At 42.3% G+C, this 25,999-nt stretch overlaps 1 protein-coding gene across 4 annotated transcripts in view; it reads right to left on the reverse strand.

Annotated features, from left to right (window-relative positions):
• The window catches only part of BCL11B (BCL11 transcription factor B), a 154,468-nt gene that overhangs the window by 54,671 nt on the left and 73,798 nt on the right, over nt 1–25,999 (reverse strand). For 2 of the 4 annotated variants that reach the window (XM_066612234.1, XM_066612233.1), the window contains exon 3: nt 22,905–23,111. The exons of the other annotated variants lie outside the window; for them this stretch is intronic. In XM_066612234.1, coding sequence (XP_066468331.1) covers nt 22,905–23,111 — 207 coding nt within the window. The remainder of the gene's footprint in view (nt 1–22,904; nt 23,112–25,999) is intronic. 4 annotated transcript variants of the gene reach the window in all.

Genomic DNA, 25,999 nt, shown 5'->3' on the forward strand with positions numbered 1-25,999 from the left:
TGTCAGCGAGCTGCACTGGAAGCGGGCTAGGGGGGGGCGGGAAGGACTGCCATTCTGACACTCTGAAATCGGATGCCTAATTTTGATGGATTTCATCAGTGAAAGCAGACTAAAGTTGAAGTCATCTGAATGTCAAACACACAGTCATTTCCATAGAGTGGAATTCAAAAGCTCAAGGCAGATCGGAATATAAAAATGGGTAAAGAAAACCATTATGGGGGAAAAAAACACAAAAACTACACAAAATTGCACACCTGCTCTGAGATGAACAACTGTTTTCAAGCGGACATGACCTGAACTTCATGACCCTCAGTGGTCTGCTTGCTTTATGCAGGACTGCAACTATTCAACCCAATCAATATTCAAATTAAACGTATGAGTGAAATAGCTGGGCAAGAAAGACCTCAGGACAGAGGCCAAAGCATGTGGGTCTTACTCATGAGAGTGGTAGCACTGAAGATAGCGTGACTCACACATAATGCAAAGCAGAATAGCCTTCTCCAATCCACCCACAAGGGTATGTTTCAAACACCCGTCTCTCCTGCTTAGAAAGTTCCCAGCAGGAAAACCCAGATGTTTGGCACATTCTAGCCGGAATAGCAAACTCATATCGGTCAAACGAATTCTCTGTTCTTCCCTACAAGAAGTTTACAGATGCCAAAGATTGCCCAGGCACTCAACATTTTAGTTTGAACCACAGATGTCTTAGAACCCTGGACGGCTGACTCTCATATGTCATCATTAAAAACAATACCAGATTTTCCTAAAAAATCTGGATAAAATAGAACCGTGTCCACTGGCACTGCCCCCAACGTGAATACATACACTGGCCACACCCCATGAAAAAAGCCTACACACATACAACTTAATGCATGGAGGAGCCATAGGCATGTATAGTTGTACCATTCAGGTACATTTCATGGGTTCCATCAAACAGGCAGACATTGGAGGTATGAGTGTTACATTTACTACCACTGGGAGAATGGCCAGTTCTCACCCACCCCTACACATTCAACATATAGAGGGGAAACAAATGACAGCCTAATCCTAAATCCCCACATGGCAATGCAGTGGCACTGGAATGGCCTCCACTGCATCCAAGGGGGAGTTTTGGCTGCTGGAGTTCTTTTTGTGGTAAGGGGACATTTGTCTCTTTGTCATAGGGTAAGCCCAACAACCACTATGGGGAAACTTGAACTTCCGCCAGCAGTAATGCTGGCGCAAGTTTGCATTGACCTGTGCAAGATCATCCAGAGGTACGAACGTGAATGCTCCATCCTTACCTTAGGAACAGCAGTGGCTCATACTGCCGCAAAGCACTTTATTATTGCTTTCTGGCAGCCTGCACCAGTGCAACATGCACTCCAACAGAGCTTGTATAAGACAGGATTGGGACATAAGACTCATATTTCAACTTTAAAGAAATCTGCATGCTGCACTGTATTCTGGGGATGTTATGCCATATTGTGGACACTGTTCTTGGTCACAATCTTAATTCATATAGACCCACCAGGCAGCTGTTGAATCCATCATTTCACATGGACTGAGAATACAGGTTAAGCCTCATTATTCGTGTGGGTTCCCTTCCAAGCACTCATGTGGATGGCAAAAAACTATAAAACTTTTCTGCACTATAGCAAATCCATTTAAAAAACAAAGTTTCTTTGCTCCAGTGATTTAAAAACAGCCTTGCTGACCTTTTAAGAGTCATTAAGAAGACAATTCATCAATCAGTCATCCTCCAGGCACTTCACTCAGCCCCCCCCCCTTCACCAATGCAAAGTGATCACCTTTCTTTCACATGCTCAGGGGGAAGGAAGGGGTCCACTGGAGAGAGGATTGATGGATTGTCAGTCAGCTGCCCTCTCTCTCATTAAGAGGCTACTGTTAAAGGGCAGTTCAGTTTTTAAAACTTATTTTAAGGGGGTGCATTTTTCCCCTTCTTCAGGGATCGGCACATTCCTTCTCATTTGCAGCAGCTATTCGTGTTGAGTCAAATCCGTGTATAAAAAATCCGTGTATAAATAGGCTGGATGCAGAGAATTCATTTTGTCTCCTGTTCCTGCTCCCACATCAATATAATTCAATAAAAGGACAGCAGTAGTAGACAAACTATCCTTCAGAAGCCGCTCATCTGTCATTACTGATCAACTCACTGAAGAATCCCTGATCATTTTTCCAAGGTATCCCAGATTTGTTGGAAGCCAGTTTTTAAAATGCTGCTCTGGGGTTGTGAAATCTTAAGGCAATCTATTTTATTTACACAAGATAGCATCAGCCTAGATCAGGGGTGCCCAAACCCCGGCCTGGGGGCCACTTGCGGCCCTCAAGGACTCCCAATTTGTAGTCCCCAGGCTCTAATGAGCCTCTGGCCCTCTGGAGACTTGCTGGAGCCCATGCTGGCCCAATGCAAGTACTATCAGTGTGAGGGCGACTGTTTGACCTCTTGCATGAGCTGTGGGACAAGGGCTCCCTCCACTGCTTGCTGTTTCATGTCTGTGATGCAGCAGCAGCAGTAAAGGAGAGGCCAGTCTTGCTTTGTGTAAGGACTTTTACAGGCCATGAGCTATTGCAAGACCATTCATTCATATAGGTTCCATCTCCAATATATTCATTTACATAAATTTATTCAAATTTGAAATGTACATTAATTCTTTTTTTTTACCGGCCCCGACACAGTGTCAGAGAGATGATGTGGCCCTCCTGCCAAAAACTTTGGACACCCCGCCCTAGATTAACAGATCTGGGAAACGTATATGCAATGAACATGCCTGGCACCATCTTGGAATTGGTTCCCACCACCCCTATCACTACCGGGGAGCCTAGGGCTCAGTTTTGGCCTCAGCTGGGCCCCATGGTCATGCCGCAATCTTGGTAGCAAGCCAACTGCCACCAGTTTAACCTAGTTTGACCCTAGGCAACTACAGAGCACCTGTCCTTGCACCAAGAGAAATAAAGGAAGCCAGTGCAAAAGACCAGAGCAGCAATTTTTAACCTTTCTCATCTCACAACAGACTGACAAGGCACTAAAAATTGCCAAGGCACACCATCTGTTTTTGGTCAATGGACAAGGCACACCATACTGACAGCAGGGGCTCACATCCCCCAGTGGCCCTACTAACAAATGATCCTCCCCCAAACTCCCACGGCACACCTGCAGACCACCCACAGCACACCAGCGTGCCACGGCACAGTGGTTGAAAATGGCTGGACTAGGGCAATTGTGCAATAGGTTTCTCATGACCTTATCGCATCAAGGGACAGACCATCATCAAAGGGTAACCCCACACAGTGCATATTACTGTAATCCAGCCTCAAGGTTATAAAAATAGCAAAAACTATCCTAACCATGTGCATATGGGTTCCTATTTAAAATTTTCTCAATGAAAAAGTCCCTCACCCCCAGCTAGTTCAATGTGGTTATAAATAAAGCTACCTTGTGATGTAAGCCACAAAGATTTGGCAGGGGGCTATTGCCATATCATAATGAATCCCTTCACAGGTCTTGTCCAAACCAAACCCCAGTTCCAACTTAATTCTTCTTCAGCCATGGAAGATGTCGCCCCCATCATTTTCTGTTATTCCATGCAAGACTTTCGGTATATTTTATTTTATATTTAATAAAAGTGACTTGTGAATATATATATATATATATATATATATATATATATATATATATATATATATATATATATATATATATATATATATATATATATATATATATATATATATATATATATGACTTTGCTTCCTTTTCTTAATTTCATTGGGCTCCATCCGCCAAGAGAAATACACTAATTTAAAACGTGAAGGGAAGCCGGGAGATACTGTCACCCGCCATTCATCCAAATTTGTCACTAGCATCCCATTAAAACCGTAATTATTTTTTAATTAAAACTAAGGAAACTGGCATGCATGTGCCTACTTTATACATCTGTTATGGGTTAAAATAGCTTTTTTTTTAAAAAAAAAATGGTTTTTTAGACCGCAGTCTTTTGTGGCTATAGCCCCTGCCAAAGAAAACGCAAGCTTGCTTATTTTCTCTGTGGGGTGCAACAGCGCCCGTGTATGCCTGAACAGATTCGACTGGCCGTGAAAAGAATTCTAAATAAAACACAAACATGGAATTTGGCAATGCCACAGAAGCGAGCTTAAGACTAATTCCAGCATGCAAACGACTCACAAAGCAAGTCTGGCTCCACTATAAATGAAACCAGGCTCTGTAAAATATCCAGTAAAGTTGGAGAGATCGAATTTAAAAGGACAGTGCCTTCCCCCCCCCTTTTAAAGATCCAGTTATAATAGCTTGTGCTGGCACAGTAAACATACGTGTGCATGTGTGTATAACTGAATTTCTCATCAGCCAACACTTCCATTTAATTTTTTTTTGTCTTTCACAATTAAAATCAGAACAATTTTGCTCAAGGGCTCCACAAGTATTGAACTGAAAATAATGTACATATTTTATTGGAATTGACCAAAACAGAATGAATTACAGAGATGCTTTGCCGAGATGAAAGAAATCAGTGGTAGTGAAAAACATATTAGACTGTGCAAGCCCTTTGGGAAAAGGAACCACTTTAAAATTTATTTTGTCTTGTAAACCACTTTGTGACCTTTCAGGCTGCGGCCTTATTAAATAAATATCTTTGTTAATTCATAATTTTAAAAAAATTGGTTGGGTTGAGAAAGCATGCAGGTTAGTAGAATACAATTCCCAAACAAGGCTCGGGATTGGGGAGAGGAGAAACTGGAAGGAACAGACACCTGGGTAGATACCCTGAGTGAGACAGGCTGTTCTATGGCCTCTTAAGGAAGGGCCACTGAGAAACAGCTGGGTGGCAGTTCCAGGTCTGAAGCTCAGCACTGGGTCAAACTGCAGGAAAGGATGAGAAGCTAAGAAGCAAAAGAGGTTATCGTATGTGAAATACTATGACATCTCTGTGTTTATAATTGTAGGGGCCTCTGAGGACACAGCCTTGTCACTCAGAGCAGCAATCGAAGTCCAGCTAACCACATTCAGCTTAGCAGGCATTCCTAACTCCTTATGCTTGCTCAGTGAGGACATACCTGACAGCTTTCTGCAAATACCCAAAATCTTCTGCAGGTGTGCTGCTGGCAGGGGAGTAGGCACCTGGCTCCGAACATGAAGTGACAGCACAGCCATTAAAGGCCCATGGGGTGCACTGCAATCCATGCAGGAATACACGAAACTGATTTCTACAAGTCAGACAACAGTCCACATAACTACAGCAGGCTTAGGCAACCTGTGACTTGCAGGATGGAACTGATCCACCACCCAAAATCATCCAGCCCGTAGTCCCAAAAGGATGTATCAACCTGGCTCACAGTTGTCCTAAAAAAGAATTCAAGTTTGTAATTCTCTCTCTGTAAGCCTGCACTCTCCCAATATTCAGTGTCCTGTGGCACTTCTGCACATAGCAAACACAGTGCAAAACTCCCAAGGTAGACTGCTGATTATGTAATCTCCAGTCACTTCTAGGTTGAGAGACTGTGTGGGGCTCTGTAAAGGCCAGTGAAAGGCTCAGGGCGGGCAGGAGAACCCATCACAGTGTGTGAATACCATGCACAGGAGCTCAGCCAGCTCAGCTGAGCCTTGTACCGGCCTCTCTCCATACCAATCCCACCTATTTTTTATTAGCTCTATGGCCTAATTGGGAAGTTCACACATGCGTTTACTATTAACTGACCTGATGTCTGGCCCCCTATGCAGAAGAAGGTGGCCAACCCCTGTTCTACACAGACTGACTGTGGTGCACCAGGGTTGCAGGCAGGCATCTGTCCTAGCCCAGCCTAAAGTGTCAGGGACCTGGGACTTCTTTGGGTAATGTATGTGCTCCATTGACCTACAGACCCTACACTTACCATAGGGTACACTGCATAGAATGGAAAAATTGTGAGACTTACAAGCCACTTCCAGCCTTCAGTATGGACTACATGCATTTCCAGCACCCAGCTCCCTACTCTGCACATCACATTCCTGGTGCCCACTACATGTCATTCAAGCTTGTTCTCATCCAGCCTTTTAACAGGACTTGAAACTCTAATTAGTGGGCTCGCCAGAAGGAATTCGGGTCTGGGTACAACATATGACTTGGACAAGGAATGACCAAATAGGCAGAGGAGAGATCTGAGTAGATAGTGTTCAAGTGGGTAGCCTCCACAGGCTATGATTTATATCCATCCTGTGTGTAGAAGGAGGAGTCATAAGGAGACTCAGATCCAAATCCTAACCAACATTCCTGCACTAATATAGCTGTGCCAATGGGGCATGTGCTACATCCTGCAGTTGGGTGGCAGTCATGGAGGCCTCCTCAAGGTAAGGGAATGTTTGTTCCCTTACCTCGGAGCTGCATTGCTCTTAACCCTGGAAAGTCGGTTAGGATTGCACCCTCAAGCATAAAAATAAATAAAAAAAGTTGGGGGAAAATTACAGAAGTTGGAAAAAATGAGGGTGAAAATGAGAAGAAAATCACCACAATACTAATTGACAGAAAGCGTAATTTCATATAGAACCAAGCATAGAACCAATCTAAACTAGCAATCTAAGGAGCTCCTTAGCAATCTAAACAATTGCCAGGAGCTTGGCAATTTAAGGAGCTCCAATCTAATTGAAGCTCCTTAGATTGCTGGTTTAGATTGGTCCTACAGCTTCTCCTCCTCTCTCCACTCCCTGAATTGGAAAAGGAAGAGGGAAATAAAACCATAGAATAACAGAACATTAGAGCTGGATGATACAGTCATCTAATCCAACCCACTCGTCTGTGCAAGCAACTGCTACAGGGATAGGGAATCCAAACGAAAGAGCACTGAGATTTCCAGCCACACTGATTTTTATTTCATTAGAAGGGGAAACTTTCAGGTTTTATACTGGCACCCATTTTTCCCACCCTGCCCTCTATCAGGTGAAGAAGAGCTGCCCATAGAAATTAAATGAGACATCCAGGACTTTAGTATAGCCATTGATTGGGCAGTAACACTGTTGCTCACCCAAAATAAATGACAGCAAAAAAGGAAAAAAAGGGATCCATGTTCTTTCCAATTTAGGTCTTGTTTCATGAGTGGCAGCTTTCAATTCTTACCCAAAATTCAGACAATGCATCAGTGTGGTCTCTTTCTATCTCTATGCTACCAGGTCCACAAAATCAGATGACTCAAGCAGCCAATAGAGTTCCACCAGGTCCTATAAAGCTAATGACTTTGGACTGGTTCCTCAATCTGAGCAACGCAATGCTCAGGCAAGGAGTGAGCTCTCAGACTGCTCATCCGGGCATATCTAACTGCTTGTTTGACAGACTGCCTGCATGCCGGCTTCTCAGCTTGGCTCCAGACCACCAGCCCTTACACACACATTAAAGCTGGCCTGCCAACAAACATTAGCATGACTTGGGTATTAGTTCCCCAAAACAAGCATGTGAATCAACCCAAAGAGCCTACTGGAGGCAGAGAACTCATCTTTGATGGATAATTGCTGTTACCCTGAACCCTTTGGAACAGGGTAGGCTGTACATCAAATAAACAAACACTTGCATGAAATGGAGAAGTATTTAGATAGTTAATGATTTTAAGACCAGGGCTTTAAAAGGGAAAATAACCAACATGCTTTGTTTACACTGTAAAATGTCACCTTTATTGTTGGTGCACACTGTCGGTATAAGGAAGTAAATAAATAGATTTTCAAAAGAATTTCAGCTGGACTAAAAATGTTTCAGTTATGACAGTAGCAAGTATCAGTCAAATGCTTCGGACATGACTTTGAGTGCAATCCAGAAACACCCTTGGGCTGGCACAAGTACCTTTTGCTGGCCTGGAAGTATCGTGAAAATGCTTTTTTGCACCACTGGAAGAGGAGGAAGGCTGGCGCACTTTTGTGCACCGGCCTCTGGAGGCTGACATGGGCCTGCAGAGCCAGCGCACTGGTAAGTGCATTCTGTTAACCCCTGTTAATTGGGTAAGAGGCACTTTTTCAAGTGGGTGCTCCTTTTTTAGCAGGGGGAGAGTAACTGGCCCACCTCACCCCAGCACTGTCTGTTCTAGTGGCTGTCTGCTGGTATTGATTTGCATCTGTTTAGATTGTGAGCCCTTTTGGGACAGGGAGCCATTTAGTTATTTGATTTTTCTCTGTAAACCGCTTTGTGAACTTTTAGTTGAAAAGCGGTATATAAATACTGTTAATAATTAATAATAATTCTGGCCGAGCCAGGCCAGTGTGGGGGCTTGGGGAGGGTGGAACGGGGGTGTTCTGGGGCAGGGGGAGGGTGAGTGAAGCTGGGCCAAACAATGGACAGGATCCTGGACTGAGCGGTGGATGAAGTTAGAAGCCGGCACTTGGGCTGGATTCTAACCCCAATCCTGGACAACTCAGCACAGCGGCAGGTGGTGAAGATCCAAGTACACCCATGGAGGCTGCTGCCACATTACAGGTAAAGGGTATGAGGGAGTAAAGGGAGTAAAGGGAATGAATATCCCTTGCCTCCGGCTGAGCTGCAGGCAGCCCCAACCTCACACTGGATATGGGGCAGGCCAACTGGCCTGACTGTTCCAGCATGGGTTAGGATTGGGCTGTTTGTGATCTAGGAATAAGGTACCTGTCAGACTGATCAGAGCAGAAAACAGACCAAAGCAGCAAAAAAATACAACAAAATGTTAAAACAATTATTTTGCTTAAGGAGCTTAAAATCAATGTATTTTAGGTATGAAAATTATCCTGTATCATCTCACTATCACAAACCATTATCTATGCAATGTAAAAATAAATCCTGATGCTACATTTAAGTGTTTCATGATAAAAGGAATGGATGAAAGATGCACGACTAACCAGCAAGCCTGGAAAGGGTGCTAGAAACTACAACCCAGGATGGTGTAGTGGTTACAGTGTTGAACTCTGGTTGAGGAGACCTGGGATTACCTTGTCATCCTGTGTTACAAGAATAAAATGGGCGAAGCCTTCATGCTATCCTGAGTTCCACGGAGAACGAGTGAGATCAGAGTTTAATTAAGTGAAATAAAATAAGTTTGAATTCTGAGTGCCAACTCTGGAAACAAAAAAATCCTGGACAAAAACAGGAGAAAAAAATGGAAGCGGATCAATTTGCTGCAAATTTTCTACCTGATCATTGTAGGGCAAGTGCATAAAATATAGTAATACCTATATAAATACTCTGTGTACTGAAGGCCCAGCATGAGCCTCTTGTAACTCTCCACAAGTGTTTCCAAAGCTGAATATGCCGAGACCCCTTCAGGTCATTCACACGTTAACAAGACAGCCGATGTGATTTGCCAGGGAAGTGTACACACAACAGAGAAAACGCAGCCAAGGATTGTTCAGGACTCAGTTGTAGCAGTCACTGTAGGATATCTCAGAGTTGGGGCAGCATTTGATCCCGTCACAAAATCAAGAAACACAACATGACAGGATAAAATCTCCACATTAACAGGCACATCCGCAATCAACGTTGCTTCTCATTTAAGCACAGGCTGAACACTCCCTCAAAACATTTAACACCAGATTAGTCAAGGTCAAATTAACAGAATGCCACTAGCTAGCCTTGTATGTTTGCCAGCAGATTTATGGCGGGACAGCTCACTGATAGGAGGTCCCTTTCAGAAGACAAGCACTGGAAGAAAAGCTCAACTCAAGGAAGAAGGGTGGTGGGAAGACAAGTATGCTAAAATGCATTCGAAGTGCAGAGAGATGACTAACCAACTCTAGGAAAATGGTCAGGTCTGATTCAGTAGAATCTGACAGCACCCTAATTTTCCACCCCCTCTTTTGTGTGTGTGTGTGGGGGGGGTATGTGTATGTGTTCATGTGTGTACCATCCTGCCCATCCAGTGATCCCAGAGCTCACAGCCCACCTCTCTTACCTTTTATCACCACTGCCTGATTGTTTCCACCCAGCCACTTCTTCAAATAAACAGGCTAGGTAAAGCCTGCTAGGTCCTCCTCTGGGGTTGGGAGTAGAAGAGACAATCCCGGGCACAAAGGAGCCAGGGGAGATGCAGCAATCCTGTTCTGATCACTTTCAACAAGCAAGAAGGTGACTGAAGAACATGGTGAACTGGTTGGGTGGGCAGCAGGCCAGAAGAGTTGACAGGCATGTGTAAGGCAGCCCTCAGCAGGTCACTGCCCCCTCCAGCCTGCTACTTGAAGTAGCCTCTTCAGTCCATCTCATGGTTGGGCTAGCCCTGAGAATGGCCCTGACAACTCTTTAATCGAAACAGGAAAAGGTAATTTTCCTTCCCCTTTTCCTATTTTCCCTGGAAGCAGGACGAACATGCAGATTACACTGCACATATTTGTTTCAAAAGAAGAAAACCAAATTAATTACACGTAGAAATTGTGCCTGCTGGTCCTTCTCAGTGATTATCCCTATTCCTATAAACAGGGATCATAATTTTTAAAGTGCAGCTTTATGGAAACTTTCCAAATGCCCTTGTCATCTCACTCAGGCCTACATTAACCTCATTCTGTGAGACCCAAGACCTCTGTTCAACTGTGGAATTCATAAAAAATGTAAGCTTTCTCTGGGACAGATTTGGACTTGCTTTGTTCCTCGTAGACATCTCACTGATTCATTAGCTCTCACTGTCCACCTCTGAGCCTCACCTCTCACCTCTGTCCTAATCAAATGGTTGAGACGATTCCACGCACAAAAAACAAAAAAAGTTGCAATTTTTTTTAAAGAAAGAAATGATTTAAAACGATGATGAGCTGCTTTTCAGCTCACAAAATAATTAGATACCAAAACTGGGATGAGAACACAGCAACAGCAATAAAGAAGATGGTTACATTTCAATGTTTAGCCAATCTTGCCTAACCAAAAGAAAATACTACATTTGCACACATAGAAACACACATACCCACACAGTACTGTCATCTTAACCAGCTGCTAGTATAGTTTTTGTCTCAATGGACGTAACATGAGGAGCCTAGCTAAACTAGTGGGTTTTATGTTTACTACCTTAAGAGAACAATTTCCATATCATTTGCCTGCTTAAGAGCCCCTGTACATCAGCCACAGATCCTTACATTTTGCATAACATTCTGTGACAAGTCCTAAGGCTTAGCCATTGTGCACACAGCAAAAATGGACTGTACAATGTATCCAGTAGTCCCTGGATCCAGTACATAGTCCCTGTAAATTGCAGGAGGAGATCAGTCATAGCAGACAAGGAGTCTTTCAGGCGGCTTGTTTCCTGTTGTGTGTCATGAAAGCCTGGTGAACTGTGTACCAGGTTCAATGTTACTCTCAAATCCATCAACTAAAATATGATTCATCACTTATGTTTCTTGCGGTTAGGTCCCTGTGAAAATGTTAGTCTCATCAAAATACCTAGTTGATTCATCTTCCTAATCAACCATAATGAGGTAGTGAAGTCAAGGGGCTGTTTACAGACAGGAAAGTAAAATACAGAATAACTAAGGGAATTCACCAAATTTACACAGATCAGGAGCATCAACCTCATGCTTCTCAAATGGCCAAGCCATGGTTTAGCAATAGACATCATATCTGCTCAAACACTCTTGTCTCCCATCTTTCCTTCCTCTTCCTGCTCAAGTAATGCATTACTTCCCTCTCCTGCGTAACCATAATTTTCTGCTTAGCATAGCCTTATCTCACATCAGAAACTTAAAGCCTTCTTCTAACCCTGGTTTCAGTGAGCTGATATGGTGAGCAGTGTGAAAATCAGGTACATAATAAGGATTTGGTCACTCTCATGGACAGCCCAAAATGATCATCCTGGATCCTCTTCAAAAAGAATAAATTCTTACTGTACATCCAAATACTAAAGAAGAGTCCCCAGAGACCTGAAAAAGGGACTTCCTTGAACTAGGGCAGCTTCCAAAACCCAGCAGGGGTGGGCAACGTAGAGTGCAAGGAATTGCACAACAGAGTCTTATGAGGGTAAAAGGGGATAATATCTATTAAGCGAACAAAGTTTACAGGCTTTTAAGGAGGTAAAAACATGGGACAAGATCAAAACATAAGAAAAGAGGTTTTTGCTTGATTCCAAATAGCAAGGTCACCTTGTTACTTAGTTACTGGAAAAACAATTTTATTTTCCCTCTAGAAAAAGAAAACAGCTGAAAGCACACCTTTTCCCTTCAGAAAACATCAGTGGTTTCAGGTGAAAGGGGGCTTTCTTCTAACAAGTCACTAGACATAAGCTTGCCAGAAAAGATCTCCTTTTCTGAGACAAAGGCACACAATGTTTTTGTGTGTGTGTGTCCCCGCTTATTACTTATTACAGTACTACAAAACAGGAGAGAGAGAACTTGTGTAGGATATTGGGTTAAAAGGCTGAATCACCACACCAGAAAAGACACAGGACCAACAGCCGTTGTACAGAATCAGAAGGGTACCGTTCAACAAACAGAAGCATCAAAGAAAGGGTTTGGGAGAAATATTTTCCAGGTGAACAAGTGCACAGTATGACCAATTGTCCTTTGCAGCTTAGATCATCAAATGAAATCTCACTGGGCCAAACTTGGACAAATATAGTTACTCCTTATCACGTGATAACTATGATAATTATGGGTATACTCATTTAGAGTATGGTTAACCACTGTTATTGCTAACCAGGAGGAGGAGGGATAAAGTCTGAACCTGGCCAGAACATCTGTGATGGAATATTGGATTTATCTGAATGCCCCATGTGCCATAGTAAATATGAGTACATTTCCTTTACATAGGCACATGCGTACATATACATACAAATAAACGCACAGGTCTAGTTTTATATCTTTTGGTATCTAAATAAAAAAAAATGGCACGGACACAGGGTAGAAATTTTTTTTATTCACCTTGCTTTAGGTCTTTTCACAGCAGTCCCACAATGCAGAAATTAAACATTTTTCCATAACTGTCTCCATGCCAAAGAGATAACTATTAGGTATCAGGCTTGCTGTTTAAGGCTCAACAGGTCACACAAAAAGTTGCCAGTCTCACATATGTAACACAACACATACATGTAGACATTATAATCAATCACGATGGAAGAATTAGGTTTTGGCAATACAGAACAGTTTCGTCTCACACACTCAGCTCTGTGCCCTACAAACTGCTTCCTGAGTTTTTCCCAAAAAGTGTCACCCGCTGCCCAGCGCTGTCCTAGGCAGCCACCTACAGTCACGTAACGGTAACACTAGCCCAGCACACGTACAGGGTATAGAATACACAACATATCCAAATACACAAAGTATCAAGGCAGCTTATGGCAAGGCCTATTTTTCAAGGAGCCGGGAAAACGCCACACTATGCATGGCAGGCAAGATTATGAAAACAAATGGCTCGGCACACGAAATACACCACTAATGGAATTTTATTGAGGCCAGGAGAGAATGGCTGCAAACACCTAGTTATTATACGTGTGTGCTTAAAAACCCCAGAGCTAAAATTTCTGTGCTGAACTCAAGGCCAGCAAGTGCGCATGGACACCGTGTTCCCTAATTTGATGGTTCATTTCCTAGCAGATTATTCTTTCACACAAGCCTTCTCTCTCTCTCTCTCTCTCTGTTTCCTTTTTTATGACGTGTTTGCAAAGAGACAGCTGACTGGCTGCATTTAGTGAAATTGAGGAGTTGTAGGAGTAAGTTAGCATGGCTGATTTTACAACACAAATCATCCATGGTGATTTACCCTGTTGCTAAGGTGGCACTGCTGCAAAAGATGAAAATTCCTGCCTGATTTCTAAATATGGAAGTGCATCACATTTTACCCAGGAATCTGACTGCTACTGGCTGGGAAAATATGCTTCAGCTCATGGTTCTTCTACATTCCTCACAGACTAATGAAGTTTAACTCAGAAGCAATTCCCATTTAGACCCAAGCTACACATGGCGGCGGGAGACCCATATCTTTAAATTTGGGTCTGCCCCAATCATGTACAAATCAGGGGTGTGGAATCCTATTGTAAGAACAGAAGTAAGAGCATGCAGGATGGCTAATTTGCTATCTGGGGAGGTAGGTGGTAGTGGGGGAAGCTGTTTTTATCATTATGATTGAGGTACATTTAGAAAATTTTGTTTTCCCTGGTTTTGGCATTGGATTTGTTAGCCATTCTCAGCTTTTGGGACAAAAATGCATAAATTAAAACCAAGCACTAGAAATGGAAGAGCTCAGAGCATGTTGAGTTGTCCATTCCATGCTCTGAAGCGGCTCCTGTACCTTTGAATAGCTACAGGGATGTAAAACATTTCTCCAGGTGTGGATCCTCCTCATCATTGCAGCATGGTGATGGAAAATGCCACACCTGGTGAAACTCTGGCTTCTATGCAACATTTAAAGGCACAGAAGCCCTTTCAGTGTTGAGAGTTGGCAATCACATTCATAAAAGCTTTGCTGACACAAGTCTTTAGCTTGGAGGTCCCCTTTGGTTGCTGTCTCCTAGAAAGTCTGCCATGTGGTATAATTCACACAGAAAAAGAAGAAAACAAAAGTGTAAATAGATTTGTTTACGATTTGGTCAATTATCAGAGCAAAAGACGCTGCCTCTTTCCAACGCCTTGGCCTTCTGTCTTCCAAATTAGTGTCACTCCCCAAATATGAAGCGAGGAAATTTGGTATTTATTTTGAGTGTAACCAACCAAAAGCCACAAGAAAAGATGCAGGCTCATATTATTTTTTGAACAATTTTCCTGGAACACAACCAACTTCTTCCCCCTTTGTTTTCTTTTAGACTTGCATCCGAATTTGTCTTTTCCCAGAGGTTCCCCTGCTTGATATTTACAAGCTGTGACTGAGCTTTAATACAGACTGGTCAGAAGAAAAAGGGGGGAAAATCTAACTTTTGTCTCAATTTACCTCTTCCTCTTCTGATGAGAGTTTTCTGAGCCAAACCTTCTCTTAGCAGAACCTGAACCAGTAAGACAAAAAAAAGTGAGACAAATTCATCTACTGCATTTGCATCCTGTGCCCTGCTTCCAAGGTCCTCAGAGCTGTCTCTCTTTACACTCCAGGACCACTGTGGGGCAGGTTAGGCTGAATGGCAATGCCTACCTCCAGGTCACCCAATCAGCTTCACATCAGAGTGGGACCTTGAGCCCTGGTTTCCCACATCCAAAACCATCACTTTATCACCGAGCCACACTAGCTCAGATTGTTATTTAAATCATCACCTTTTTTTTTTTCTTTAAGTCTTCCCTGCACCCTTATACTCCTTTCCAGGCTATTATGCTTGGCCAAGGAGCTGCGAGCTGACAACAGCTACTGTCTCCTTTCCACACCTTTTTAAAAATGCAAAAATCGAGCTTTCTCTTTCAATATTTCTGATGTCGGTGACCAGTGTCAGCTCTCCCCATACAGTAACTGCTTTAAAGCGTTGCATAGAGCACTGCATTAAAAATTAATTACACATGCTATTTTATTGATAGTGCATAATGTAATGAGCACCAGCTGTGCTAAACATCCAAACTCCTTTTTAAGATAGCTATTAAAAAAAAAAAAAGAAACTACACTTCCAAATGTTTCTCCTGTCAGAGGAAGAAAAAAAACAGCAACATCTTGTATGGATTTGAAACAGAATTCTTTGATTTAGCTCTACATTTAGAGCGTTTGAAGAGTTCAGGCTCTCGGGCTCCGGGTATTAGAATAAAATCCAGTTAACTCTCTAACTGTTGAAGCCATTGTCTCTGCTACATCCTTCGGTTACCTTGGATCCCTTTGTGTTTAGATTGTACAAGCCACTTCCACCTGATAATGCTGCAGTTTAACACATACACACACACAGTTTCTGGACAACAAGAAGTTGCAAGCACATACTTTTAAACATCTTTATATTCTGTTATTGCTGTTGGTTACTAATGCTACATGATGAGACTTTACCAAGTTCCATTGATTTGCATGTCTTTCTAGAACAAAGGCAATGCTTAACTTAAATCAACAGCCTCAGAGGCACTGTGGGTGGGGAAGAGAAAACACACACACCCCAACAAATACCCTGAATCCTTATTAGAACCTTCTCCCTCTTTCTCTATGTATTTTCTATTACTTGATCAGAATTATTGAAAATACTGGATGGAAAATAATCATAGTTATTGTCTAAAATGTATTACACAATTTTATTCAACACTTTGCGGGTTGGCTGTGAGATCAACTAGGTAGATGTAACAGAGGCTTATAGAATAGCTTTTTGAACATATTTGCACATAATGTGACTATCATGCATAAACTGCATTTTTCCAGCCACCATAAATATTTCATTCGAATCAATAAATACAAGTAACACTGCCTAATAGGGCCATTTATTCCAGGCACAAACTTTTGTAAATTTCACCTGGATAAAAGCTATGTTTTCCCAGTAGAGGATATTTTTTATGATATGTTTTATATGTGCATAGCTTTTTGTCTCACCAATAGCCCAGTTTCTTACACCCTTTCTCATCCAGTTAAGTAAGGAAGACACACGGAATGGTGTGTTCTAAAATCTGATTTTGTTATGTGTTTTGCTGCTCATTTGGCCACACTGCTAGAATGGTACTAGATATTCTGCTTTCTCCTAGAGGCTTGAGGAGTTTGAGTGGCTTTTTAACTGGATGAGTTTCCATTCTCTCCCTGATTACTGTTTTGTTTTTCCATTGATCCTCCAGTTTTAATAAAACCCAGTCTGAAATGAAACAAAGGCTTGCTCCTTGTTTGAGTATGAAATGTGCAGAACACATACCATATCATTAACATAAACGTTTCTGAAATAATGCTGCTTTCTAGACAGACTGTATTAATTGCACTAGGGAAATTTTTTCTCTTTTTTTTTTTTTTTTTTTTACAGCAAGGGTGGTCTAATCTAGGGCTGCTCATTGGCTGAAGCAGCTTAGAAAACCAATGCAAAAGAATACAGGGATATAGCTGAAGAAGAGAGAGAGAGAGAAAAGATATATTACATATCTATTGATCGATCTCTCTCTCTCTCTCTCTCTCTCTCTGTATAAGTACTGTATACACTTTCTCTCACCCCCACCCCTCGGTTCAACTCAAACCAATGATTTTACTTTCTTTTACCCTTATGAAGCCTTGAAACCAGTGTTTCTCAAACTGTGAGTCGGGACCCACAAGGTGGGCCGCGAGCCAATTTCAGGGGGGTCCCCATTCATTTCAACATTCTACTTTTAATATATCAGATGCTGCCATGGTATGTGACTGCATTTGGAGAAATGTTACAGACCTGTACTTTTAACAGCTATATGCTTTTAACAATGATAGTCAATGGAACTTACTCCTGGGTAAGTGTGGGTAGGATTACAGCTTAGGATTGTTAAAAAATTTCCCTGCTTGTTGATGGTACTTCTGGTCATGACATCACTTCTGGTAGGTCCTGACAGATTCTTATTCTAAAAAGTGGGTCCTAGTGCTAAAAGTGTGACAACCACTGCTTTAAACTATGCCAACAGCTGCCCATGCTCCTCTAAAACACAACAATCCTCAATGTTGATAAAGTATTTTTCCAGAGAAAATAGAATTATTATAAATAAAATTCTCATCAAATTAGAATCAGCAACTGGGAAGCCTAAGTGCTAAATCTGGCCCCGAAAAGGATGTTGTCTCATGTGAGAATTGGTGTTCTAACCATTATTTTAAATTGTGGAGGACGTGGCATTTTTGGCAACTACTTGCTCACCGGGGCCATGGAACGCAACCCTCCACATGACGGTATGAATACAAGCAGGGGAGAAATCAAACTTCGTCAGCAATATACCTTCTACTGTGTTCAAGATCTTCCATTTCTAAATTATTTTGTGCCGCTCCAATGTGCCCAAAGAACTCCCAGGTCATTAAGTTACAACACGGACCAAAGACCTGATTCATCATAAGTCTGCTTCATAGATTCATGCATGTCCATAAGGGTACTTCATGCATTGCAACACAGGAAGCAGATCAGCACAGGCAAAAGAATGCATAATGCCTGTTTCTTTCCTCCATTGAAATGAATGGAGTGGTCTTTGCAGACTGAAAAGCACTTTGTGCCTTTCAGCTATCTCAGATCCCAACAAAACTGCTAAATGAGTGTATGACATTCTAATAGGCCACATATTCTTGAAAATTGGGCATCTCCTTCAGCAGCTTTTGAAAACCTTCTGTGATTAGATTTCGAGCCCCTAAGGACAGAATGAAATTGTTAGGTTTTGAGAAGCTGCTATCAGCCACGCTGGGCCAACAGGGCAGAGTAGGATATAAATCTATTAAATAAATGAATAGGTTTTTAAACACTGAGAGCTATCAAAGAAAACTATCAAGGTAATATGAGTTGTGCATATTTGCAAATATTATGTATTTAAAATAACACTTAGAGGTCCCTGGAAACATTTCCAGGTTGTGTTGCTTTCATCACACTCGAAATGATTCTATTGGTGCTACTTCTAACTGGGGGGGGGGGTAAATATTCAGAGCAAGTTAATCAGAAAAAGGAGCAATGTCTTGGTTTTGGTCCATACACCACAAGCTTGTGAATTTTGTGACTCCCTTCCAACTTCTAATTAAACAGAAACTGCACATGTTTTGAAACAGGAGAATCTAATACAGCAGGCAGAAGTCTCTGCTTGGAGGCAAAAAGGACATGGCAATAGAAAAATCTGCAGATATTTAAAAGCAACATTTTAGGGACTGGGACCATCTTGGAAAATCTATTCCTTATACTAACTTTATATATAAAACACAGTGCCTGTGAGAACACTGGCGATAGCCAAAAAAAATGGCAGCATAGTGTGCCTTAACATTTTAGTGCCTTGCCAGTGTGGCGTGAGATGAAAAAGGTTGAAAATCACTGCTCTAGATATTTGTCCAAGCCTGAGTATCTCGCTTGTAAGATACTCAACACAGAAACACTGTAAGATTTGGTCTGGTTTCAGTGCCTGTATGACAAGAGGGCATGCACTGCATCCTATGGTAGTAGGGGTCAGTCATAGAGGCCTCCTCAAGATAAGAGAACTTTGAGGCTGCATTGGTACTGGAAGGTTGGATAGCACTGGGTCCTAATTTATTGCTGCTTTCCAAGAGCTTTTGAGAAGAAGCGGAAATGAAATTTATTTCTTTAAAATGATAACAAAAAAATACATAATTTTATTCATTCGTGGTTTTGATGCACATTCAAGACTGAAGGCATTCTAAATTGAAAAGTGGTTGGAAAAAATATATATGGCCCACACTGAGTTTTAGAAAGAAACTTGAGATGAATGCATTTGTTCAGAGAAGGAAACAATTATGGAAGACAGGACACAAAAGTGACTTAATCGAAGCAAAGCAGGTTCAGACGTTTGGCAAGTGCGCCACTGGTATAAGTGGCTATATGAAGAGCAAAGGAAAAACACAATTGCTAAGATCTAAAACCTCTTGAGTTCAAGAAGTCAACTGAGGAGTATGGATGTCAACAAGGATCCAATCATCTAGCACCGATACAAAATTGTATGATTACTACTTTTGGGATTGGAGACATCAAGATCAATATTCTTCCAAATTCAATGGCAAGAGAAGCTTCTCCTAATGTTGATTTCCTTTAAAACGAAGGCCCAAAAGACGCGGCCATTGCTGCCATTTTCATGAAATGTTACCTAATTCCTTCTGCTCTCTGCGCCAAAGGAAATTATCAAGGGTTAAGTACATCCTATCCAAAGGGGGGAAAGCATTTCTTTCAAGAAAATCTTGACCAACTACTGTCATAAGCACTTAGTGTGTGCTTTGATATAACATATTCTCTAAGTGCTGCAGATTAGAGGAAACCATGATAGCAGGTCTGTCCCCCACATAACTCTGGCACCACTCGCTCAGCAAACAGATCAATCCAAAAACTAACAGCATACAGTGATAATGTAGGAAGCAAAAGCATGCAGAGCCTTCTGCGTCTGTGTGTTTTAGCAAGTTCTTCTTTCCTTATCTATTCTCACTTCTGCGCTCTCTGTTGTTGATGCTTATGTCTTGCATTGAGCAAACATGGTAGTACTTCCCTGCTGCATCGTCTACATGGAAGAGACGTGTTTGCGTTATGCCAAATAAATGCTGTAAAGGTGAATATCTGAGTATCTCACAAAACAAAATATGGCAAAACCTAGAATAGTCACCCATTAATGAGTAGGGGGGACAGGGGACGGACTAATTGTCTCTACCTTCTATGCCACCATTGTACTCATTTGCACTTAGCTCTGATTAGTGAACCTGGGGGTGCTGCTAAAAAAATCAAAGTAAATCCCACAATCATTAAAAGCCCAATCCTATCCAACTTTCGAGCATTGGTGCAGCCACAATGCAGCCCTGAGGTAGGGGAACAAATGTTCCCATACCTTGAGGAGGCCTCTGAGACTGCCTCCCCAACACAGGATGCAGTGCACGCCCCATTGGCACAGCTACACTGACACTGGAAAATTGGATAGGATTTGGCCATAAGTCTGTCTATCCTTAATCTCTTCCCAATGCCACTGGCTTTTCAGAGCCTCAGACAGAGTGGGGGTTTCCCCAACCCTACAGCACCTTTTAACTGGATGTGCCAAGGGCTCAACCTGGGACTTTTTGCCCGTGAACCACCATGGGGATAAGGCCTCTCCCTTCCCCTTCTCAAACTCCTACACTGGCTCCCCATCAGTGGTTTTGACAGAGGGGGTGCAAAGCACTAAGTTTTCCAGGGAGCCTCACTGCAGCATGGCAAGCAGAGGTGAATGCCTCTGTTTTGCTCCCACCACTCAGAAAGGCTCCAAAAAGGGAGGAGGAAGGGCTGCTTGCATGCTGCGGTGAAGCTCCCTGCAAAACGTAGTGCTTTGCATTCCCTCTAGCTACGCCACTTCTCCCCATCCCTTTCTTCATCCATTGCAAAAGTTATCCTATCTTTCCTTTGAAGGCAGTAGCATAACCTCATGCACATTCCACTCCCTTTATCTGTCTGCATTTGTGTCCATGTCTGCTCTTCCAACTGACCCACATGGATTGACCCACAGGTCTTCAGCTGTCTTAACTGTTCATTTGCTCCTCCTATTATTTTTGTCTTTCCCTCTTCCACCTCCTACTACTATCTTCTTACCCCATGCTGGCAAAATTTAGTCAGGACAGATACCTGTCCTTTGCTTGCTCTTCTTCAAAGTGCTATGCACTCTGATTGCACATCAATAACTAGAAGAAGAAGATTACATAATAGCAGCAGCGACAAACATTTGTCCATGCCAAAAGAAGGTGAAACGTTTTTTGAAGGTCCCTGAGCTCATTTTTGATGGTCTTTACACACATTAGGATGTTATATCCAGTTCATTCGTTTCAACAGAGGGAACTCCACTGTCAAGTTAGGGATGGGCACAGTTTCAACATGAATCTTGACCTGACCAAACCCTGCATTGCACAAAATTTCAACCTAAGGAGATAACCTATGGAGATAATTCAGGATAAGAAGTGCCACCCATGACACCTGTCGTGCTATGACTACGTGACATCATTTTGTAAGATGTACTCATTCACATCACAGGCAGCATCTGATTAGGTGTTCCTGGAAGTAACACAGCCACCTTTTACAGCACAACAACAACAGCAACAAACACGCCACCCCAAAATATTGCAGCTTTTTCCCCGGACACAAAATGTCTGCTGGGAAAATACGACAGAACCAAACCATAACCCTTAGGGAAGATGTCTGGTATGCATGCAAGAGATGAGTACCAACTATGCATTTATTGCAGCAGTAAAAGTCTCTCATAATAAGAGAGTCCTGAAACTTACATTTTTATGTGTCAGAAGCTTGTGGGTTTGCTTTTTCTGGAATCTCATGTACTTCCATTATGTGGGGGTTGACCTACCTCTCAGCCCTTTTTCTATTTTTTATTGTCCTTTCTATTCTCTCTTTTCCTTTCTCTTAATATTGGCTTGTCCTTGCCTTTCCCCCCCTCTTCCCTCTTTTCTTTGCTCTATGTTTCTCATTAGTTCACAGTGAAAGTTGTGGGTGAGGGTAGTGAGACGGGATGTTACTTTATTGTTTATATTGAATACATTTGTAAAAAAAAAAATTAAAAGCAATAAAAATTAAAGGCACTTTTTTTTAAAAAAAAACCAAAAAATCAGGAAGGACTTTCACTCCAGTGGCATCAGAAAACATGGTCAGATGCATCTGATGACTCAGTGGAACCATCTCAAAAGAGCATTCCCCAATAACTGACCCACTTGGAACAATATTTAATTAAAGATTGGAAGGATCTGACCCAGTGGTAACTTTTTCTCAGGTTTTCCTTTTGATCACATTCCACTTTCACAGGGTCACAATCTGCTATTAAATAGCTCTCATAATCCCCATAGGGTTTTAGACTAGACGTTGTGCAGAATTAGTGGCCTACTCTTTCAATGGTCTTTAATATGTACAATGTCCTCTTTGTCAAGATTGGTTGCCTTTTCCTTGCAATCTATACAACGTACTGATCAAACAGGGTTAGAAGGGGGAAAAATTAATGAGAAGCATTTTTTTATAACAGTGAAGGGAAAGTGTGTGGACCACAAATATGCCATGTGCCTACAAGATCTGAAGCCTTTAAAGCAAATCATTAGGAGGGAAGACCTCAGATGTTAAATGTTATCCAATTAAACTTAAAGTAAACAGCCCCAAGCGTTGAAATCATGGTATCCGAATATCACATTTGTGTGAAGATTCTCAGAAATTTGTTCACAATCTGGCATAAATAAACCAGCAACAACACACTGATGAAAATGTCTGAGGGCAGCCATGTCCCTTCCCACTCCAAAAAAGAGAGAGGGGAGAGAAAAGCAGACCAATTTCAAGTCCCACCTTAGAGCTGGCAGGGAGATGGTTTGCTGTGCTTTGGCTGCTACCTTCGCATATCCAAACAGAGACGATGCTCTGCTAGTGAAGGAGGCATCATGTTGGCAGCTGACCTTCAGATAGCAACAATAAAATGTTTCTATTACCTGACAACTGACAATGACATCCAAATGTGCCTGGCATCTCAGTCTGAGACCCACCAACTGAGACTGCGCGTGCACCACAGCAGGGCAGGCTAAAGCAGGGCGGGATTGAGGTCAGAGCACGGAGAGGTGGTGGTGCGATCACCGATGTGTGAGGGTGGGAGGAGGCAGTTATGGAGGCCGCCGGCGGCTTTGCAGGCCTGGACGGCCCTGAGGAAAAAACAATAGAAAAATCCGTCAGCAGTACCTATGTTTGAAAGGAAAGGCGGACAACAGGAGTGATCTACAACTGCTGTGCCTGACTTAGGGCCCAGTCCTAGCCAACATTCCAGCACCGATGCAATCGCACTAAAGGGGTGTGTGCTGCATCCTGCAGTAAGGGGGCAGTTACGGATGCCTCCTCAAGATCCGGGAATGTTTGTTCCCTTATCTTGGGGCATTCGGGGTTGCATCAGTGCTGGAAAGTTAGATAGGATTGGGTCCATACAGCGCAGGATAGCTAAACCAGTTTGTAGGGTGGAGGGACAGAGGCGGAAGGTTGGAGGAGAACTAAGTTCTGTGGGGGAGGCAAGAAGAGGATTTTGAAAAACCATACTTGGTATTTTTCATCAAGAGGATGTTCTTCTATTATCCTTATTTTACTCTGCTTTCTGGGGACAGTGCTTTTCTTACCTGCCCTAAGCCTTCAGGGTAGAGTGGACTATAAATCTAAATAAACAAACTAATGAGTTATCTTTTGGCCTTTACTACCTATCAGACTCTTTTGTTTATGCTGCAACAGACTAACACGGCTCCTCCGCTGGAAGTTTTCATGGGTTGTTCCGTATTTTGCAGAGTTCTGATTGTTGGATAGAAAACTTTTTATAGAAGCAGGTTAGCAGAATTTAGTTTTTAGCAGAAACGTGGGTTCAAACAAGATTTGATTAGTTCTGCTGTCAAGTGTTTTTTTTTATAGAAAATACATGTTTCATTTCTAGAGGCACAGAACAGCAGTAGGAAATGCGCTTTTAAGACACACGCTCACACACAACACACAACACACAACACACAACACAACGGTTTTGTAGAAATGCAAGTTTATACTGTTGTTTTGTTTCTCAGACTAATCGTTGCCTGAACAATGAAATAGCTGTGCAAGAAATTAAGAGGCTACAATGCCCATTAGACACTTCCAACCCCTTATTAGATAACAAAGATTATGTTATGGGTGCTATGAGTCCCTTGATGTCCTACTTAGACAGTAGGCAGATGGAACTGCCCAGAATTTGCCAGGTGAAAAAGAGGAAACTCTAGATCTGATGAAAAGGGCTTTTGCCTAGGAGACATCATGTCACAATTAATGGGGGGGGGGGGAATGTGTGCTTTCCAGGCATCTGAGAGAGTGTCTTTTTGCTGCTTCAAAGTGACACTGCTACTCTTCAAACACTCTTTTCTGGAAGAGCTGACAAGAAGGGGATTGAGATGGCCAATGAGAAGAAGGAGAGGACTATTTTTTCGACGTGACATGGAAGAGAGCCAGAGGCGGCTGCCAGGGCCGTGGGGCACGTGCTTGGGAACCATATCGCAAAGGGGATTATGGCTTTATGGCTGCCCTAATGCAGCTGGCCAACAGAGAATTGGGAGGGGGGCGTTTTCTGCTGAACACTGAACGAAGCACACCAGCAGAGACAAAGTGCGGGGAATCTCAGCTCAAGCAGCTGCATAGCAGTGCCAGGAATCATGCTCCCAGAATAAAGCATTCATGGCCCTCCATGGCTCCCTTGCCATTGAGCTGCAGCCAGCAATGCGTTTGCTGTTTTCCACTTCTATATTCCACTTCCCAAACCAATCCTATAAAGAACATTTATAGCTTCAAAAGCTATATACTACAGCAGCGAATTTCAAGCTTTTTCATCTCATGGCACACTGACAAGGCACAAAAATTGTCAACGCCATCAGGTTTTTGACAACTGACAAGGCACACCATGCTGCCAGCGGGAGGCTCACATCCTCCATTTGCCCTACTAATAAATGACCTTCCCCTAAATTCCTGTGGCACACCTGTGGAGCACTCGTGGCACACCAATGTGCCATGGCACAGTGGTTGAAAATGGCTGCACTATAGCTTAAAAAGTTATGTTTGTTGAATCCTCAAACTATTATCCTTTCTCCAAAAAAAATAAAAAAAAATAAAATTAAAAGAGGAACTAGAAATAATTGGTTATTTAAAATTGTACGTAGTCTCTGCCCCGGCTATGTTAGAGAGCACTAAAGCTTGATCCTTTGGCAGTAGTCAGAATGTAGCACTATGACTTAGGCAATTAAATAAAAGCATAAAAATGTGTACAGACACACATCATACAAAGTTAACCTTCAGTCAGTACTAATCAAAACTCAGTCAGGCAGCTGTATCCTGGTTTTCAATAGCCATGACTCTGGCTGCAGCTTTATTTAAAAGCCAGTGTTGACTCGATGCCTTTGAATTGGGGTTGTTAATAATCAAAAGCAGCTTTTGTCATAAACGTATAAGTCTCGCAGGCTAGCATATTTATTTGATTCAGATTTCTGTTCTTACTCCTCCATGGGCTCAGGGTAGACAGCAATGATTTTAAAATCAACTGCAGTCACTTACCTGAGAGTAAGCTCCACCAAACACAGGGAGACTTACTTCTGTGTAAACATGGAAATATGTTATCGATAACAATATAGTAGTCTATAAATTGAATATTAACAATATAGCTAAAACAACTCCAGTTCAAGCCACCAAATTCTGTATTCTGGAAAATTCTAGAGAAGAGACCAAGCAAAAGAGAGTAAGGAGTAGCCACTAAAAACACCTCCCTAAGAGCCTTCACTATTCACATTTGATACCAAGGATACTATCAAGCCATGATAGGGATCTCAGTGGGATATGAGACTAGAATCAAATCATCAGCTTGTCCAACGTTTATTCTCCCACAGTTTTCTATGAAGGCAAAGATTTCTAGGGTAAGAAATATAATTCACACTGCACTTGAAACACCATTTGACAACTTAAAAATAATGATATTCACCCTGTACAAAGATGCTTGCAAGTTCACAAACATCAGCAATGAAGACATTCTCCATGAGCTGAACAG

The sequence above is a fragment of the Tiliqua scincoides genome, chromosome 1, assembly GCF_035046505.1.
Source record: "Tiliqua scincoides isolate rTilSci1 chromosome 1, rTilSci1.hap2, whole genome shotgun sequence".
Taxonomy (NCBI): domain Eukaryota; kingdom Metazoa; phylum Chordata; class Lepidosauria; order Squamata; family Scincidae; genus Tiliqua; species Tiliqua scincoides.